The sequence below is a fragment of the Alosa sapidissima genome, chromosome 15, assembly GCF_018492685.1.
Source record: "Alosa sapidissima isolate fAloSap1 chromosome 15, fAloSap1.pri, whole genome shotgun sequence".
NCBI classification, from domain to species: domain Eukaryota; kingdom Metazoa; phylum Chordata; class Actinopteri; order Clupeiformes; family Clupeidae; genus Alosa; species Alosa sapidissima.
Window position 1 is genome coordinate 4,337,377 of NC_055971.1, and position 17,078 is coordinate 4,354,454.

Consider the following 17,078-nt stretch of genomic DNA (forward strand, 5'->3'; position numbering starts at 1 on the left):
GTGTGAGTAATGTCGCTGACTACACATCTAAATGCACAGGGAAACCATCAGCGAGTCCCAAGGCATTAGCAGCTTCACCTAAAGTCAGCCAGCTTTAATTAGAGCCAGTGATTATTGCGCAGTCTTGTCTTTTAACACCTCTGCTTCCAGCACGCTCAGAGGATGGGCTCTCACTCTTTCACAGTGAAGGCACAGTAATACTATTTTTGTAAGAGCTGCGCTGTTTGCTCCAGGTTTGTCTTGTGTGCTCTCCTAAGCAGGTTAAAATGTTAAGCTGCCAGTGCTTACTTCAAAGTGATAGGTTGTCTGGGTAACATCCTAAACACGATTAGACGTGTCAGGACACAGCTGAGCAGGTTCAGAATGGCAAGAAAAATATTTACAGGGTGTTGACTTACTTCTCCTCTGACAAGAGGCAAGCTGCAATTTTCCCACCAAGGGAGCAAACGTTTGAGGAAATGAAACACATCCTGTAAATGACAATTAATTGCAGTCTTGAGTGTGTAAACGCAGCGCTTCGATAGGGCCTCTCTCTCTCACTCTGCTGCATACTTGCTGAAACATTCCATTCAAACACAGTCTCCATTTTAATCTCCCATGGGAAAAAATGGCCCCAGGAGTTAAGGCATGCTTAAAACATTACTGTTTGACCGACCTGAAACCCACCTAAAACCTCCACAACAAAGAAACAAGTTCTAACATAACAAAGAGAAAGACTCCTGTCAGTGTGGATTCAATTATTGCAGAGCAAAAACAAGGGCACAGAGAGGAAATGCCCTGTCAGTCAGAGCAGCACCTTTTACCAGTACATGGTCCCATTCTGAACTAGTACCCACCTTTAGTTAGAACTCAGACTGAACTGAACAAAGCCCCACACATTTTCCCTTAGCATGCATCACCAATGAAACTCTAGACAGGCTTCAAAAGCATTCACTAACTCGCACAATACGCCGCATTTCTTTAGGCTCCAATTGAACATGATAGGGCTGGGGATAACAAAGAGCACATTATAACATGATTTCATAATGAGGCAGCGCGCAGGCACAGTCCAGAACATGGGAACGTAATGGCACAAGGAATGTCCAACCCTAACAAACAGTGGCCCCCTAGGCACTGAGCAGAGAGTTTAGCAATACGAGTTTAAATGTTTTTTTAATGATACAATTATATAGACCATTTAGTGGATTCCGTGTCACAGTTCATTTCACTGAAAATTGTTTAGTTTATTTTGTTGTCATTATACCTCTATTACTTCTTTGTGTCTCTCTATGGTTCATCAGATAGCCAACTCCCTGAGCAACACACGACAAGATCAAGTTCATGTATCTACTGATACACTACTCTATCAGAAGGAAGTGATCAGTGTCACTATACTACAAAATACACGGACCATAAAAGGGACAGCCTCACATCGTACAGGACAGCTCATGCATGCCCACAGTCCATGTGCTAATAGTTAGCCGGCTTCAGCCTCCCAGTGCAGAATTTGCTGTCGCTGGAGGAGGACTTCAGGGTGGTTTAGAGTTCAACATTGCAGCACACCTCTCATAGGGCTTGTTGGAGCATGTAGCTGCCTGTGACACTGTCCATGTGTGCGTGGGCCTTTGTGTAAATCAGTCAAGATGGCCAGTTTCTCTCCATCTTTCTCCTATCTCAATCCAGTATCAAAGATTTTTATCAGCATAACAAATTTGTACATTTGGAATACTTAATCTTTCACTAAGCAGTGCCAAAACACTTACTAATTCTCCGTCACTATGACTTGCTTTTCCTCTCTCTCTCTTTGTATTCAGTGACTTATTTTCACACTGCCCCCCTCACTCACGTTATCTGTCTTCTGACATTGCCTCATGCGTTAACACTCTAACTGCAGGAAGTGGGCGCAGAGAGCACCATCATATGATCTCACTCATGTCCCCTCCCCCACCGAATGGAAGAACTTCACTTTTCCAATGTTTTAATCCCTCTACCCCCATCACACATGCACACACACACACACGCACACGCACACACACACACACACTCTGAAATAAGATTAAACTACATTAAACTATACTGCAAAGACATGACACTTAAGTTTTGTTAAACCAGTTAAGAGATCAAATCGGTAATCAAAAAGGTCCATGAAGTTTAGTATGATAACTGTCAATTGCCATTGCCTGGTCTGGTTGCTACGGTTTATAAAAGTCTAAAGCTGATAGCAAGCAGGCAGCCTCAGTTTGTTCACCAAAAGAAGCCAACCAACATTTTAATCGCAGAAAATCCTGTGGCTTTTTGTTACCCGTTTAATATGTCTTTCACTGAGGACAAATTAAAGCATTATTTTTGTCTGCAGGGATTAAACAGCAGTGCAGACATTATCAGAATGGGTTGCAGCATAAAACAGACCCTACAGCCAACAAGTGCTCTCTCTTTCACAAGACCAGTGCTGATGAACAAAGACATCATTTCATTTAAGCAGAACATGACTTGAGTACATAGACTGAGTTCAGGCAACCTTCCCTACAGCTCCACTGCTCTGGGAGTCACATTAGAAGCAGAGAGAGTTTGCGTAATAGCCCACAACACATTAATGCCGCAAAAGAGGCTTGGATTTCAGTTAACAGCCCAGTAGGTTGAGTTGTGGTTTTCAGGTTATCTCGGCGTGAGCAGCTTTTTATACGTATGATATAGGCTATATGTCCATTTCAGCTCTTAGTACTTTTGACATTCACAGACCTCTCATTTACTGTGCAACAGACATGATAATGTATAACTAGTTGTGTTCAGAATGTTAATATTAATCAGTGCCATGCCTAGGTGTACCTGAGAATCAAACCCATGTAATTACCAAGCGAATAATTAACTGTTCATTTGTACCTGCACTCATAAAACATCCCTCGTGGTTACAACATTACAACAGCCTTAGCTTAACAGAACAAATGTTAGCTTGAGAAGTTTTATAGGAAATGTTTTTATGCTGAAAAAACAAGGTTTATGAAGAATGTCACAATTTTCTCTGTCAACCACTGTGCTTTGACATAGCCCTAGCCTTCGAAGCCTCCAGCTTCAGCCCAGTGTGTGTTACCTACAGCTCAGCAGGGGTTAAGAGGGGAGAAACAGAGAGTGAGGTCCAGGAGCTATTTAATGAAAATATTTATGAGTGCCCCTGTTGCTTTGCTATTGGAGGGCCATGTTGTTAGGATATTGCACAAGCCTCTCTTTGTTGCCGGATGTGGGAATAACATCCAATAGATTCTAAAAAAAGAACAGGAAGGAAGCTGGGGGTGGGGTGACAGTAAGCAGAGGAGAGGAGAGGAGAGGAGAGGAGAGCCATGCCGAGGGGAGGAGAGAGAGGAGTGCAGCAGCGAGGGTCTGCTGGCCAGAGTGTGAGTGAGAAAGGAATGTTACTGCTCACTCATTCTTTCTCACGGAAACACCCATGACCACCTTGTCTCTGAAGCAGTCATGAAAGACCACATGCTACAGTGCAATTCAACAAAATGTGAGAATGATGCAGCTAATGAGAATATACTCAAGAACCTCAATTCAGCATCTGCCCAAGGACATCACCAATCTCTATGGCTTCTGAGTCTATACAACATACAACATGAAACACATATGTGCGCACACACACACACACAGACAAAAACACACACACACACACACTTTCACTCACTCATACACTCACTGCTTGGCCTGAAATAGGACCTTTGCAGAGCCATGGAGCACAGAATTTTTGATTAATCGTCAAATTATTCCAACTGTTTGGCAGATCTAGCGTTGTGCAATCATGATGGTTTATCAGCCTGGACAGCTGCTTTTGATACACTGACCAGAGCACATCTTGCAAACCACTGCTATGCTTTTCAGCAGCAGCCCTAATTATATTTTTGCTGTTGTTATATTATTATGACTGCCGCTATGCAGCATGGCCATACAGGTTTTGTCAAAATATTTGGTCGACGACGATCCCTGGGACACGGAACCACAGGAGGGCGAGACTTGGTGGGCATGTAGCCCCCCAAAAGCCTGGAGACCGAAAGCAGCTTTCACAGAATAAATTGCCAACTGTTGTGAACCAAGATTACAACATTGTAGTGATGTTAAGGCGATGATACATGAGGCAACTTTTTGAGCAATGTTGCTGGGCAACCACAGTTCCATTTATTCTGATTGGATGATCATGACAATTTGCCTACTGACTGTTCTCTAGAAAAGAAATTGTTGCCCAATATCAATTGGAACATACCAGAACCACATTACTTACTAACTTAATAACTGTGGTATATCACCAATATGTGAAAGATGTAAATGCAAAAATGGGTGCTTCAATTGACAATATTTTGTGACGACATGTAGGATTTTGACATGTAAGATACATTAAATTTTGCCCACAGGTGGCGCTGCAATTGACTTTTGTATCTCAACTTGAGATTCTCAAGAAGTCAAAGACACAGTTTTGAAATTTTGTATTTTTACACTTGGGCCCATTTGCTTACATCTCCTTCAAGAGCAACTTGAAGGTTACATTTGTGTCTAAACGCACAAACTGTTTCTTAAAAATAAATGCAGAAGATGTGATTCAATTATTTTTATGTTTTACGAGACCTAATCAGAAAAACTGAGGTTATTTTAAGTAGTCCTCTTGAACGTTCTTTTACTCAAAATAACATTCCATACGTCATGCTAGGGAGTCGTCTCTGCCTTTCGCTGCCAGCCAGCCCTATGCAGCAGTAGGTCACATGTGCTTGGGTGTTCCTGTGCTAGTGGCTTAGTGCAAACCAAATGCATGTCTGGCCCCACTCCATCAGGGATTGTTTCCAGTCGTTACCTCCTAATGGGCACAGACTTCGGGTTAAGTTTGACAAGCCTTTAACCACACTGCGACACTCCCAATATGGGATATACTTCCTACTTCTCCGTCAACAATCTTGAATTTCCCCTGGGGATCAATAAAGTATCTATCTATATCTATCTATCTAATGCAAGTTGATATATTAGGCTTTTCCCAAACCCTATGAGCAAGTATCAATATCTTTGATACAATCTTCTTTCCCCTGCATCAATCCTACTACTGTTTTTGCTCCATCTAGTTATATCACTGCTGTCCCTGCTCTATAAGTACATTTCAAACAAACTTCACTTCACTCAGCCACTCCCACTGGTCTTCTGTCAGAACAGCAGTCCTACACTATAAACCCAGGCAAGTGAACTGAGCTGGTACCAATAGGCACAGCCAGGCTAATGGTGACCCTCCGCAAATTAAAATGAGTTTGTCAACATTTCCTGCTCCTCTCTTAAGAACATTAGGATAAAGTGGACTTATGCAGTCCAAAGAAACTCAGAAGAGTTTGTGTGTGAGTGTGTATGTATACTCCTGTATGCTCAGTCTGTTGGAACAAACCTGAGCATTCATAGTATGGAAAGGACAGCATACTGCCGACCACTCTGCTTTCCTCAGATTGACATCTCTTCTTGAGAGTGATCTGCCTTCTTGGTTAAATCTAGTTTTCTACAGTTGAAGCTATATCACATCATGACAGAGAAAAGCTCACTTGTTTACAACTTCCTACATCCTGCCCGGTCATTCTCTCATGACTGGATAACACGCTGGATTCATTTCAAACTTTGTTGTGGGGAAGAAATTGATTACTGGAGACTCGGAATGTATGAAAAATGGATAGCTATGTTGCCAAACATGTTATGTCTACTTCATTTCCACAGTAAACGACCTTGAGTCAGCATTCCATTCCAAGTCAGACATTTCTGTTATTGTTGTTGTTGACTTTTTGGCAATTATGGCCAGACAGACGCACAACTCAACAGATCACCCAGTATCAGGAACACAACTTGGCACAATTTATTGAAAACAACCCAGAAGCTGGACAATAGGGATAGGTTAGTGTGTAATCTGAACAGCTATCAACTAGCTTTTTCTTGAGGGAACTGACATGGACTAATAGACCCTCTCAAAACATGGAAAATAACACCCTGGAAGGAAACAAGCATTCACATGCCTCACTGAGCATAAACAGCTGTATATTAGCACCTCCACACACTCTTAAACTGCAAGAACAGCAGCAACAGAGCAGGGGTCATGCGGGCACAATAAAACTCCCCAGCTGCAGCTCGCTCGGCAGGTTATGTCTGTGGAAATCATGGACAAGGACAAAGACCACAGCTGAGATGGGTTTGTGGTTGGTGACTCTTCTGACTTGAGAAGACTACATTAATGCTACACTGCAAGTACTTTAAAGGGACACTAGGCAACGTTTTCGTGTTAATTAATCATCTTCGTAAATCGGTATATGGTTAAATGACTTATTATGGAGCGAATGAAGGCTCTCTCGCCCGCCCCTACTGCCTGTAGGAAGAATATCCCACTTGCAAGTTCAGTGTATCCTACCCGCCGACCGAAGCAGCCTCTGTGCTGATCAGTTTACAGCACAGAGGCAGTCTAACGAAACGCTAGAGATTGTTAAACGTGTGTATAATGGCAGAGCAGGCGAAGAAGCAGCAAAAACCCTTGACGGAAGACACAAAGAAAAGGAAAAGAGCTTCAGACCGAGCGAGGGGGAGTTTCGTAGAAAAAAAGCATCAGGCTTGCCTGGTGTCCCTTTAACAATGTTACATCTAGTCTACAACTCTTCTAAAACGTCTAGGCTGGTACCTGCAGATATTGTTGATACACTTCCTACTACTAACAATTAGAGCATTTCCCTCCACTTCTCCAACCCACATCACTGTAGGCACAGATTGATGCCAGTGGCCACTCATAAGGTATATCCAGCATGAGAAGGCAAGGGATTCTCCCAAGTTACAATGTTGCTTTTTGTCAGATCGTCCCAAATTGTGGCTAAGGTAAATAAACTCTGAATGAGGGTTTACTACATCAACTGCTGAACTAGTTGCTAGCATTTTTTCAAGAGACCACATAGTACCAGAGGAGCTGGGCTAGTGCACAGATGGACAGAGAGACATTGAGAGAGAAAAACAAGTCACTAAGAAGAGAAAAAGGGGTTGGGAGGGGGGAAGTGAAAAAAGAGCATTGAGCTTCTTTTCAGTATGGCGCACATTCTGCAAAGCCTGGGAAACCAGGCAGTTTGGCTGCAGACTGCGAGAAATATCCTGAGCTGTAACGTAAACAACGTTGAACTCTGATCTAATGAGCCGCCCCCACCCCTTTCATCTGACATATTCTGGTGAGAGTATTCTTCTTTTTTGTTGTCAATGACTTCAGGAGTGCACTCTCCAATTTCCTGGTACTATGGGGTCACAGGACAGAGGAGGAAAGTGTTTGTATGGGGGAGAGAGGAGGGGGCTTGACGTTGGAGGCCTTTTCAGTGAAGGTCTTGATCCCCCTTGTCACTCAACCATGTTAAGCTCAGATGAGGCACTACGATTGGCTACATCCCACAAATGAATGTCTTCATTTAGAGACAGTTCCACAGTAGAGGCACTTCCAGTTTGCTACAGTTGCCTTACATACTAATCATGCAATTAAACATAACAATCATGTAATTTGTGTCTAGATTCTTTAAAAGCGTTCAGTGGGTAGTGGTCACATGTTACAACAAAACCCATTTAGTCTGAGTCATCATGAAAGGAATCAACCTGTGGGAACATGTAACTAGCAATCACCCATGAAACTCAAACCAGTTCTTAAAAATGCTGAGTGTACAACTCTTTTCCCTGAAACACCTGGAAGAACTAGGGGAAATGTCATAAAGATCCAGGATCAGTTTATTGTTCATGTCTCTTGGTCCTGCTCTGCCTAAGCGTGATGTGCAGACCTGTATAGAACCTAAGGATGCACGTTCCCACAAGAATCCAATTTCAGGCGAGCCTACTCAAGTGTAACATAAGTTGAGTTTTTGCTGGGCAACAATGTTTGCTCTCTCTCCCTGCTCTCCGTTTCTTAAAGTCTGCTTCTATTACTTACACATAGTCTGTGTGGATTCACTTAGTCTACAAATAGGACAGTAAACACATGCTAAATGTGTGGCCCAATTTGATATATATTATTTTCTTGGACACCCTTTAGATTTGCTTAAGTTTGCTTAAGTTTTATGTCATTTCTGAGGACAATCTCTCAACTCATACATTGTGTGTACAATATTGCCCACCCACACATACTTCATCCTGTTTGAATGTTACACGGCTGTGGTCAATGCCACATTTCTGCATTCATTTCCATAGCTCCAACCAGGGCCATAACCAACTATGAGGTCACCGTAAAATTACATTTAAAGATAAATACCGAAAGGAAAAATACAGCAGCTGAGAATTTCTCAACTACATTTCTACATAAAATTGTTATTTAGTGTCTGTTGCATGTGAAAGTTGAGAGATGATGTGGGTGTTGTTGGAATTTAAACTGGCAGCAGTTGAAATTTAGGAGGCAGGGAGGCAGTAGGTAGATGCTGGTAAACTGGCAACATACCAAATAAAAACAATGACTGACTGACATTATGACTTTGTTTAGATGAATACCACAAACTATATAAGCCCACTGGCTGAACTGACTGGAACAAAATCAAGGTCACTAGAGGTGCCAATGCAAGGCGTTCTCAGTCTAAAGCTGCCACTGGAGCTGTAGTCCAAAGCACATGCTGAACAAGCAGAGAGGAATGAAGCTGGACTCCTCTCATCCAGACGCCTTGACAAGTTCCCACTAACACTACAGTGTCATATTATCCCATGGAAAAAAAAGCCACTGGTTGGAGTAGACAGTATGTGAGCAGGGTGATTTCAGCTTTCTTCAGATATCAAGAACCCCCCCCCCCCCCTTCTCTCTCTCTCTCTCTCTCTCTCAGGCAGTGAATAAAACATGAAGTGCGTGCAGGGGGATTTGGGAGTGGCGGGGCTGAGGGGGTATCACAAAGACACTGCTGTTAGCTCCACAACACACAAGTCAGGAATGCCTTTGATTTTTATCAGTGTGCCTGTGCATTTCAGTGGAGTTTTTGGAAACCGAACTTCTGACAAGATTTTAATTTGTCTTGTTGTATGCTCTTTGAGGTATGTGTGTGTGGGTGGGGGTTGTCTGTTATACCCTACTGTGCGTAGTCAATTCACTGATGTGGAGTTATTTCAAACTACCATGCTGACAAACCACAGTCCTGCCAGTAGGATGTGAAACTATTCACTTTTTCCTTAACTTCCCCTCAACAGCAGCTGCTGGATATGATTTTGTGTAAAATGTTCAACTTCCTAATGAATATTACGTATTGCCATTGTTCCCTGAGCACTGGTCAGCTATTATCAAAAAAGTGTTATCAAATTACATTTTAGAAATGTGATGCTGAGCATGCTCTCCCATGGACTACTGCTAATTATTTCACCAATTATTATTAGTTATTATTCAGTAATTATTACAATTATACGAGTACTAATTAAAGCTAATTAACCTGTCCCCAACTTACTCTGTATTTCAATCACAAAACATTTTTCTTGCCCGTCCTCTACGGACCCATGTGCAGTGATGTACATTAAATGCCAGCAGTATTATATGCGTGGGCCTGCATTATAAAAACACAATGCTTTGCCTTGAGAGATTAATGACGCCTTTGTTTTTCCCTGTTCACTCATCCTTATTGTAGTAGCACAAAAAAGCACAGCATAACATTGGGTAGATTAATCCATCTACCAAACATGTGGATTAAACTTACATCAACTGCAGAAAACTCTGTTGCTACTTGTATCTTTGGCTTGAGGTTCAGGAAGGACAAATAGTGCTTGCTCAGTGCCTTGTGAGAGATGATGACACAAAGGCTCCTGGTTCCCAGATCTGTCAGTACGCCCAAATGAAGAACATACTCACAGTGTTCTGGTGCACATGGAAAGGCTGGTCCCTGGGCACTGGCTGACAATTACAATTTCATGGCCTGCTTAGTGCTGTGTAAATACAGGACCAGGAAATGTATTCAGTGGCTCTAAACATTTACGCACAGTCCCTGGCCACTTTAAACAGCTTACTGGGATAAACGTATCATTTAAGACTTTGTCAGGCATTTGCCCAAGCTTTGATAAAAAGTGATATCAACAAAAGACATAAGAGGAGCAAGGTGATTTGACTGGATGATTGCTCAACTTTCTGAAGTTCATTTTGAAATCTGGCATGACAACTGCAAAACACAATCACTGGTGGTCAATACAGTACACAGTATGACTGCAAGTGGTAAAGGGCTCTTATTTTTAGCTGTTTTTTAATCATGTTATCATTTAGAAGGATCAGCCTTGTAAGGAACAACTTTGCTGTAAGTATGTAATTCCTTCATTCTATATGCACAGCTTATTCCCAATGTTCAGAAACCAAGACACACTGCATTCTGATTCTCATGCATATACACCTTCTAGCATGTCTGTGTTGCAGATTTTGACACCTACTAAAAGGTATGTCTGCATTTAATTGGCCTCTGGCAATCTGTGAAGTAGGACCACTTATTAGTTTGGTGGTTTAGTATAGGCTATTACAATGTGATAGACCCATAAGAGGTGTCCTGGGGTGAAAACTGTGTATTGTAGTGGCCTCCTTTTGAATACTAAACATATCTCCGACATTTTGCTCTGCCTGCTATTGTTGTGTGAGTCAGCATAAATGTCAATCAGAGGGCCCGATGCTCTATTTTCAGGACGGCTCATTTCTCAGTGTGAGTCACACAAACTACCACAAAACATTTTGGGGGAATAATGATATATGCATCTCTAGTGTCTTTACTGGGTTTAAATCACTGCATTACATCCATTCTCAGGAGACAGTCACAACTAAAGCAGGCGAGAACCAGAAAGAGAGACTTAAATGTCATTGAAATCACTGGTCTACGTTTACAGCAAAATACAAAAGTGTAATATGCAAACACATATCCCTAAATTACACAGGGACTGATAGGTGATGATGGACAACACAGAGCTGTAAAACACTTGCAGGGTATAAACCAGGTCTTACAGACCAACTCCTATTAGATGGTTTAGATTAACTCTAAAATGCTGATATGGCCATTAAGCCATTTAAGCCATAGTTTGCTAGCCGAATAGAATACCATCTTCCAGCCAAGATAACAGTATCATGATTTTGAAGGATCACGCTTATGATTGCCTGGTTAGCTCAGTACAAATCGATCTTGCTTAACATAAAAGTGAACAACACAAATCCTCCACAATTTTCAAGCCACGCCAAAAGTCGCGTATAAAGCTTTGTTTGGGGACCTGATATTTCAGAATGCTGACTCTGCATAACGCAACCCAACAGGCCTGGCAGCACACACAACACAGTCAGTGTGCTTCCCAGGACCTCTCCTCTGGGGCCCGTGTGAAGGATGTTTCCCCACCGGCCAACTGGGCTGATTAGCGGAGTCTAAATAAACACTGGGGTTGGGCATTTATTTTCCACAACAATTTGTGGGAATAGCAGCACTCTTATCAGAATGGGGGAAGGGATGTGAAAGCTCAGTCTCAGAGCTCCTACAACAGCCTTGTGTAAAACAGCCTTATTCTTATACGCATTTGATGATATTACATATTATACCACAGAAGGAATTTAGCCCTGCCCTTATAATATGCTGCGGGTACACCCCGTTCAGACTCATCTACCACATCACCATTCAACCCATTCATTAGGGTAACGGTGTAAATCAAATTCCCTAAATGAGTGAATTATCCCCTACAGGGACAGGTCGTTAATTAGACTCATGGGACTGATTATTACGTTGCCTAGTGGCAAACTAAATATTAAGTTATAACATAGGGTACTGATGCAGGGTTTTGCACTTTTTTCACAGGGAGGGACCAGCTACAAATATCTTACACTGAGAATGCATGGCAAACCTTTTCAATCCATTGATTAGCAGATATGGGATAATTTCACCATATTGATGATGCTGTTGAAAAATGCCCATGTACCAACAATGTCTAACCATCACTACCTGTAGGGTTAGGAGAGAAAGCTCCATGTGATGTCACCTGCCATGACGCTTCCAAGCAACCACCACAGGCTACATTAAAACAGTGCATAATAACTTAATGAAACAAACGCATTGTTTTACTTACAAGGTTTCGTGTTACAACCTTTGGCTCTGTGTCAGAATGTTGGCCTCTCTGTTCGCCGTTCAGCCGGTTGAAGTCTGCCGTTGACTGCTGCCCCACCGACCGGCTGCCCCTGATTTTCCTGTTGCCCGTACTCTGTTGCACGAGGTTGAGGAGATGCAAGGTGTTCTCGTGTTCACGGTCCGAGCTCTCCGCCTGACCTCTCTGGTAGCGGCTCTCGCAGGTGGAGTGATGCCGTCGACACAGCTCGATGCGGGCACGCAACCGCTCAACGATGGCACTGTGGAGTTGCGGGACAGCGGACCCTCTGGAGGCCGCAAGAGGCCCGCTGACACGACCTGGCATGGAGCCTACCATGCCAACACCTAACATGGACACAAATCCACCTACCGCAGGCTGAGCTGGGGCTGCTTCTCCCATTACAATCTTAATCCCTTAGTGCGGCAGATTAAAAGTTTTGCGCGTAATCGAACAACCTTTGTCCGATTGTTGAAATTAGTTTTCAAGACAAACCCGTAAATTTAAAGGCAATTGCGTTGACTTAATACTGCGACTCTTATTTGTTTTACCAAAAAGTTGAAGACATCTGTTAGTTCAAATATTTAACACACCCTCGAGAACTTTTAATTCCTTTGGAATGCAGTATGATGCGACACAGTTTCCGTGAGAAATTAATCATCCCGGGCCTTACAATCCACTTCGCTCTCTTCCTACCTAAAATTCCATCATGCAAGCTACATGAATATGCTTCTGTAAGAGGCGTAATGACAAGTATTTAACAGGCTGTACCAGTAGCCTAGGGTGTTGATTGAGGGAATGATTGAGAAGAGGCTTATTTATCATGATCGTGAACAAAATATCTGTACCGCCAGATAATCCGTGAATTGTATCGCCATTATTTAAATGAAAGCCAGTGTTTAGAATAATCCATTCACAGTAGCAGATCCAACAAACTTCCCGAGACCCGTTACCTTATCTCGCGTTTCCTTTCACTGTGCTCCAATCCACATGGAAAGAGGTAGGCTATTGTACATGTCTTGTCGACCGCCATTTAAAAAGAAATGCAAAATAAATTCAAAGAGGTGTTCGGAGTGGATGCGCGCACAAACACACGCTAATCCAAGCAGTCCAGAAGTACTCAGTTGTCTCCCAGCGCACCAGACTAAACCGGAGGCAGCAGAATGGCATTTGTGGATTTACAGACTAGTATTGTGTGAACGATCGTCCCGATGGACGTGGAAAATCACATCAGGAGTCAATTGGCAGACTCTAGTGGTATCCAGTGTGAACTGCACCAAGGGATTTGTAATAGTCAACGAGTTTAAAGGTATCCGACTGATAACATATTACTGTGACAGAAGAAACAAGACTCACCACACCACCCCATGCACCACCACGACGACATCAATAATAACAACAGAATGTGGGAAATGCTATTAAATAAAAATGTCTTTCAAAAGGTTTCTCTTAACTGATCAGATTAAATTTGGTCATCTCTTCATCTGAGGGACAATAAGCAAAAATAATCAGGTGTGATCATGCCGCGGGGAAGTTCATCATTCAGTGAGTGGAGTGATGAGCTGTAAAGGAGCATAAACTTGACTTAGAATTCACACAGGCATGTGTAGACAGGAATTTAATGTGAGTCAGCCACAGGGAGCCATGCAATTCTCAAAGTGAGTAAGGACCCCGGCCCTCACACAGCATATTGAGTAGCATATTGAGCGAGACCTGTATGGTGTAATGCAAGTGGTATAAGAAAAAAAATATATTATGTCTCATTGCAACTGCAACCATCATAAATACAAAAACGCATTCCATGGTTTTCATGGGAAATATAGACTGACCACTGGCACTAGTATACAGAACATGATACAATGTCATAATCAAACAACCAACCAACGACCCACCCCTTGTCCCCAACCACCACCACAGTGCAAAGACACTTTACACTTTTAATAAAAAAACAAGGGTCAATAGCTGTTGCAGAGCTGTTCTTAACTTCTTAAAGATTGTTTCTATTTCATCAATCATTGAAATAGTATTATTTCATCAGAGCTGTTTTCATTTAAACATTACTTATCACTGGATGATCAATCCATACAATGTTAATATTACGTACCTGTCTGATATATTAATAATCATAATGATCTCTTCAATAGGCTAATCACTTCACTTTATAATATTAGTACAAAGTAGGTATAAACTCAACAAGTAGGTTAGTTACAGGTTACTATGAAGTAAGAAAAATTCCATCCAAAATTTGACCTGGTGGTTGGCTGGTTAGGTTTTTTCACCCACAACCTTCCCCTTGTTGGCCAACCCCACACGGAAATACCGCCCCTAGGGAACATTGGAGTGTTTTGTCATCAGAAAGACAATAAGCTAGAGGTCTGTTGTAGTAATTTGGGGGTTCTGAGAGGGAAATGGACTCAATAGTCAACAACAGCATAAAGCCAGGTCAGTGTTCTGATGATGTACATGTAGACCTACAGACCAAACCAAGACGTTAAGGTAGGCTAATAGTCAGGATACACTGAAGTGCACCATTTTAACTAACATTCAAGATAAAAATTATATTTACAAGGCACATAGACTACTTTCACATACCAATCCTATTATACAGTGCTTTCATATAGGAGCACATACAGATTCAGAGTGAGAGTGAGAGCACACAACCGTAGTGGCACTCCATCACACTGTTTATGTCCCCCTATGGAGAAGCGTGCCTAAGCACATCACACATACAGGCATACCTTTCGTATCTCCCCCACAGTTCACTGTGCCATCCATTTTAATACATTGCCAAGTCCATTCATATGTCCATTTTAATACACTGCTGAAGTCCATTCATACTCTCAATTTCAAATATGCAGATGCAGCACGGCCATTTGATCCTCATATCTCTCAACGACAACAATTTAGTTGTGTGATCCTGTAATCATGCCTTTCAATTAATCAACCAATCCAGCAAGCAAGCAAACAAACAATCTGTGGCAGTCTGTCATAAGGTTGTTGTCAAAAGCCACAGAAAACAGTAAAAGATCATAGTGGTGGTTGAAGGCACCAGGCAGGACCAGGGGTGCTTTCCCAGCAGCACCATGTGGAACCTATGGGGAATCTTACCCAGTGGTTCAAAAACAATGTGGTCTAGAGTGGAAACACTCTCAGTCCTGGTCATAGAACACCAATCGGCACAAGTGTATAACAGCAAAAACATCATCTACAGTGCCTATAAAAAGTATTGACCCTCCCTAGATATTCCCCCTTTTACTGCTTTTCTAAATGGAATATTGATCCATTTAATTTGGTCTTTTTTGATAATAATTTACAAAATTCCCCTCTTTAATATCAAAGTAAAAATAATGTTTTTCTACAAAGTAATGTTAATTAATTAAAAATATATGTCAATTAAGCGGTTGCCTAAATATTCACTCACTTCAAGTCAGCATTGACCTTTGGTCGCAATTAAAGTATGGAGTTTGCGTGGATAGGTCTCAATTAGGCTTGCACATCTGGATACTACAATTTCATTCAATTTTTCTATGCAAAACGACTCAAGCTCTGTCAGGTTGGAAGGGGATCAGGTGTGAACAGCCCTTTTCAAGTCCAGCCACAGATTTTCTATAAGATTGAAGTCTGGGATTTGACTTACACTCCAGAACATTCGCCTTGTTGTCTAAACCATTTCTGTGTAGTTTTCACTATATACTTTGGCTCATTGTCTTGCTGGAAAGTAAATCTTCTCCCAAGCTGTAGTTCTCTTGCAGGCTGAATGCAGATTGCCCTCCAGGATTTATTTTATTTTGCTGAATTTATTTTACCTTTACCTTTCCAAGCCTTCCAGGCCCTGCTGTGGAGAAGCATGATGCTACCACCACCATGCTTCAAATTAGGGATGGTGCGTTTGTGGTAATGTGCAGTGTTTGGTCCGCCAAACAAAGCATCTAGTCTGATGGCCAAAAAGCTCAATTTTGATCTCATCAGACCAAAGAACCTTCTTCCATTTGCCCTTGGAGTCTCCCACATGTCTTTGGGTGAACTTTAGTTGAGATTTAATAAGAGCTTTGCCACTCACCCATAGAGCTTTGACTGGTGAAGAACTCGGGCAATAGTTGTTGTATGCAGAGTTTCTCCCATCTCAGCTGCTGAAGCTTTTAACTCCTTCAGAGTTGTCAAAGGTGCCTTGGTGGCCTCCCTCACCAGTCTTCTTCTTAAACGGTCACTCAGTTTGTGGTAGCGGCCTGCTCTAGCAGATTTATTTGCCATATTTCTTACATTTCTTAAGGATGGATTTCACTGAACTCCAGGAGATGTTCAGTGACTTGAATGTTTTTATATATCTATTGAGTTGTTTAGAGTGTTCTTTTGTCTTCATGGTGTAATTGTAGCCAGGAATAATGATTTACCAGTGACTGGACCTTCCAGACACAGATGTCTTTATATTACTATACTATATACACATTCACTGCTCTCAGGCAAACTATATTTCACTATTTGTGAGACTATACTAGCACCAATTGGCTGGACCGCTATTGATAGCAGTCACTTTAAGGGTGTGTGGTGTGTATGATGTGTTGTTTAGTTTGCATTATATATTTTTAATGAATTAACATTACTTTGTAAATATCTGCTTTCACTTTGACATTAATCAATGATGTAAATTAAAATAGTCAGAGAAATAAAATCTACTTTATTATACTCTTCCCTTTTCATTCATTCAGTTCAATAGTCTGTGGCCTAATTAATCATCCTACTACGTGGGATATTCACCCCCTGTCCCTATCTGTTACAGTAGGCCTAGCTTCTTCTCTGCATTGGACAAGACACATATATTTTTAAATGCACATCAGAGGGGATTTTTGTTAATTATTGAACAAAATTTAATTGATCAAGATTTGATTAAAAGCAGTAAAAGGGGAAATATCCAAGGGGGTGAATATTTTTTATAGGCACTGTATAACAACCTCTACAATTTTTGGATATTTAATGTTAATCTCTCTGGTGCCACAACCAACACCATCTTTTCTGATTTCTGATGAAGTTATTTG

At 41.7% G+C, this 17,078-nt stretch overlaps 1 protein-coding gene across 1 annotated transcript in view; it reads right to left on the reverse strand.

The window, feature by feature from the left end:
* zmp:0000001236 (mastermind-like protein 2) overlaps positions 1-13,245 on the reverse strand; it is a 29,294-nt gene extending 16,049 nt beyond the window's left edge. The window contains exon 1 of the mRNA XM_042063988.1: positions 12,031-13,245. Coding sequence (XP_041919922.1) covers positions 12,031-12,447 — 417 coding nt within the window. The 5' untranslated portion in view covers positions 12,448-13,245. The remainder of the gene's footprint in view (positions 1-12,030) is intronic.
* Positions 13,246-17,078: the final 3,833 nt, after the last annotated feature.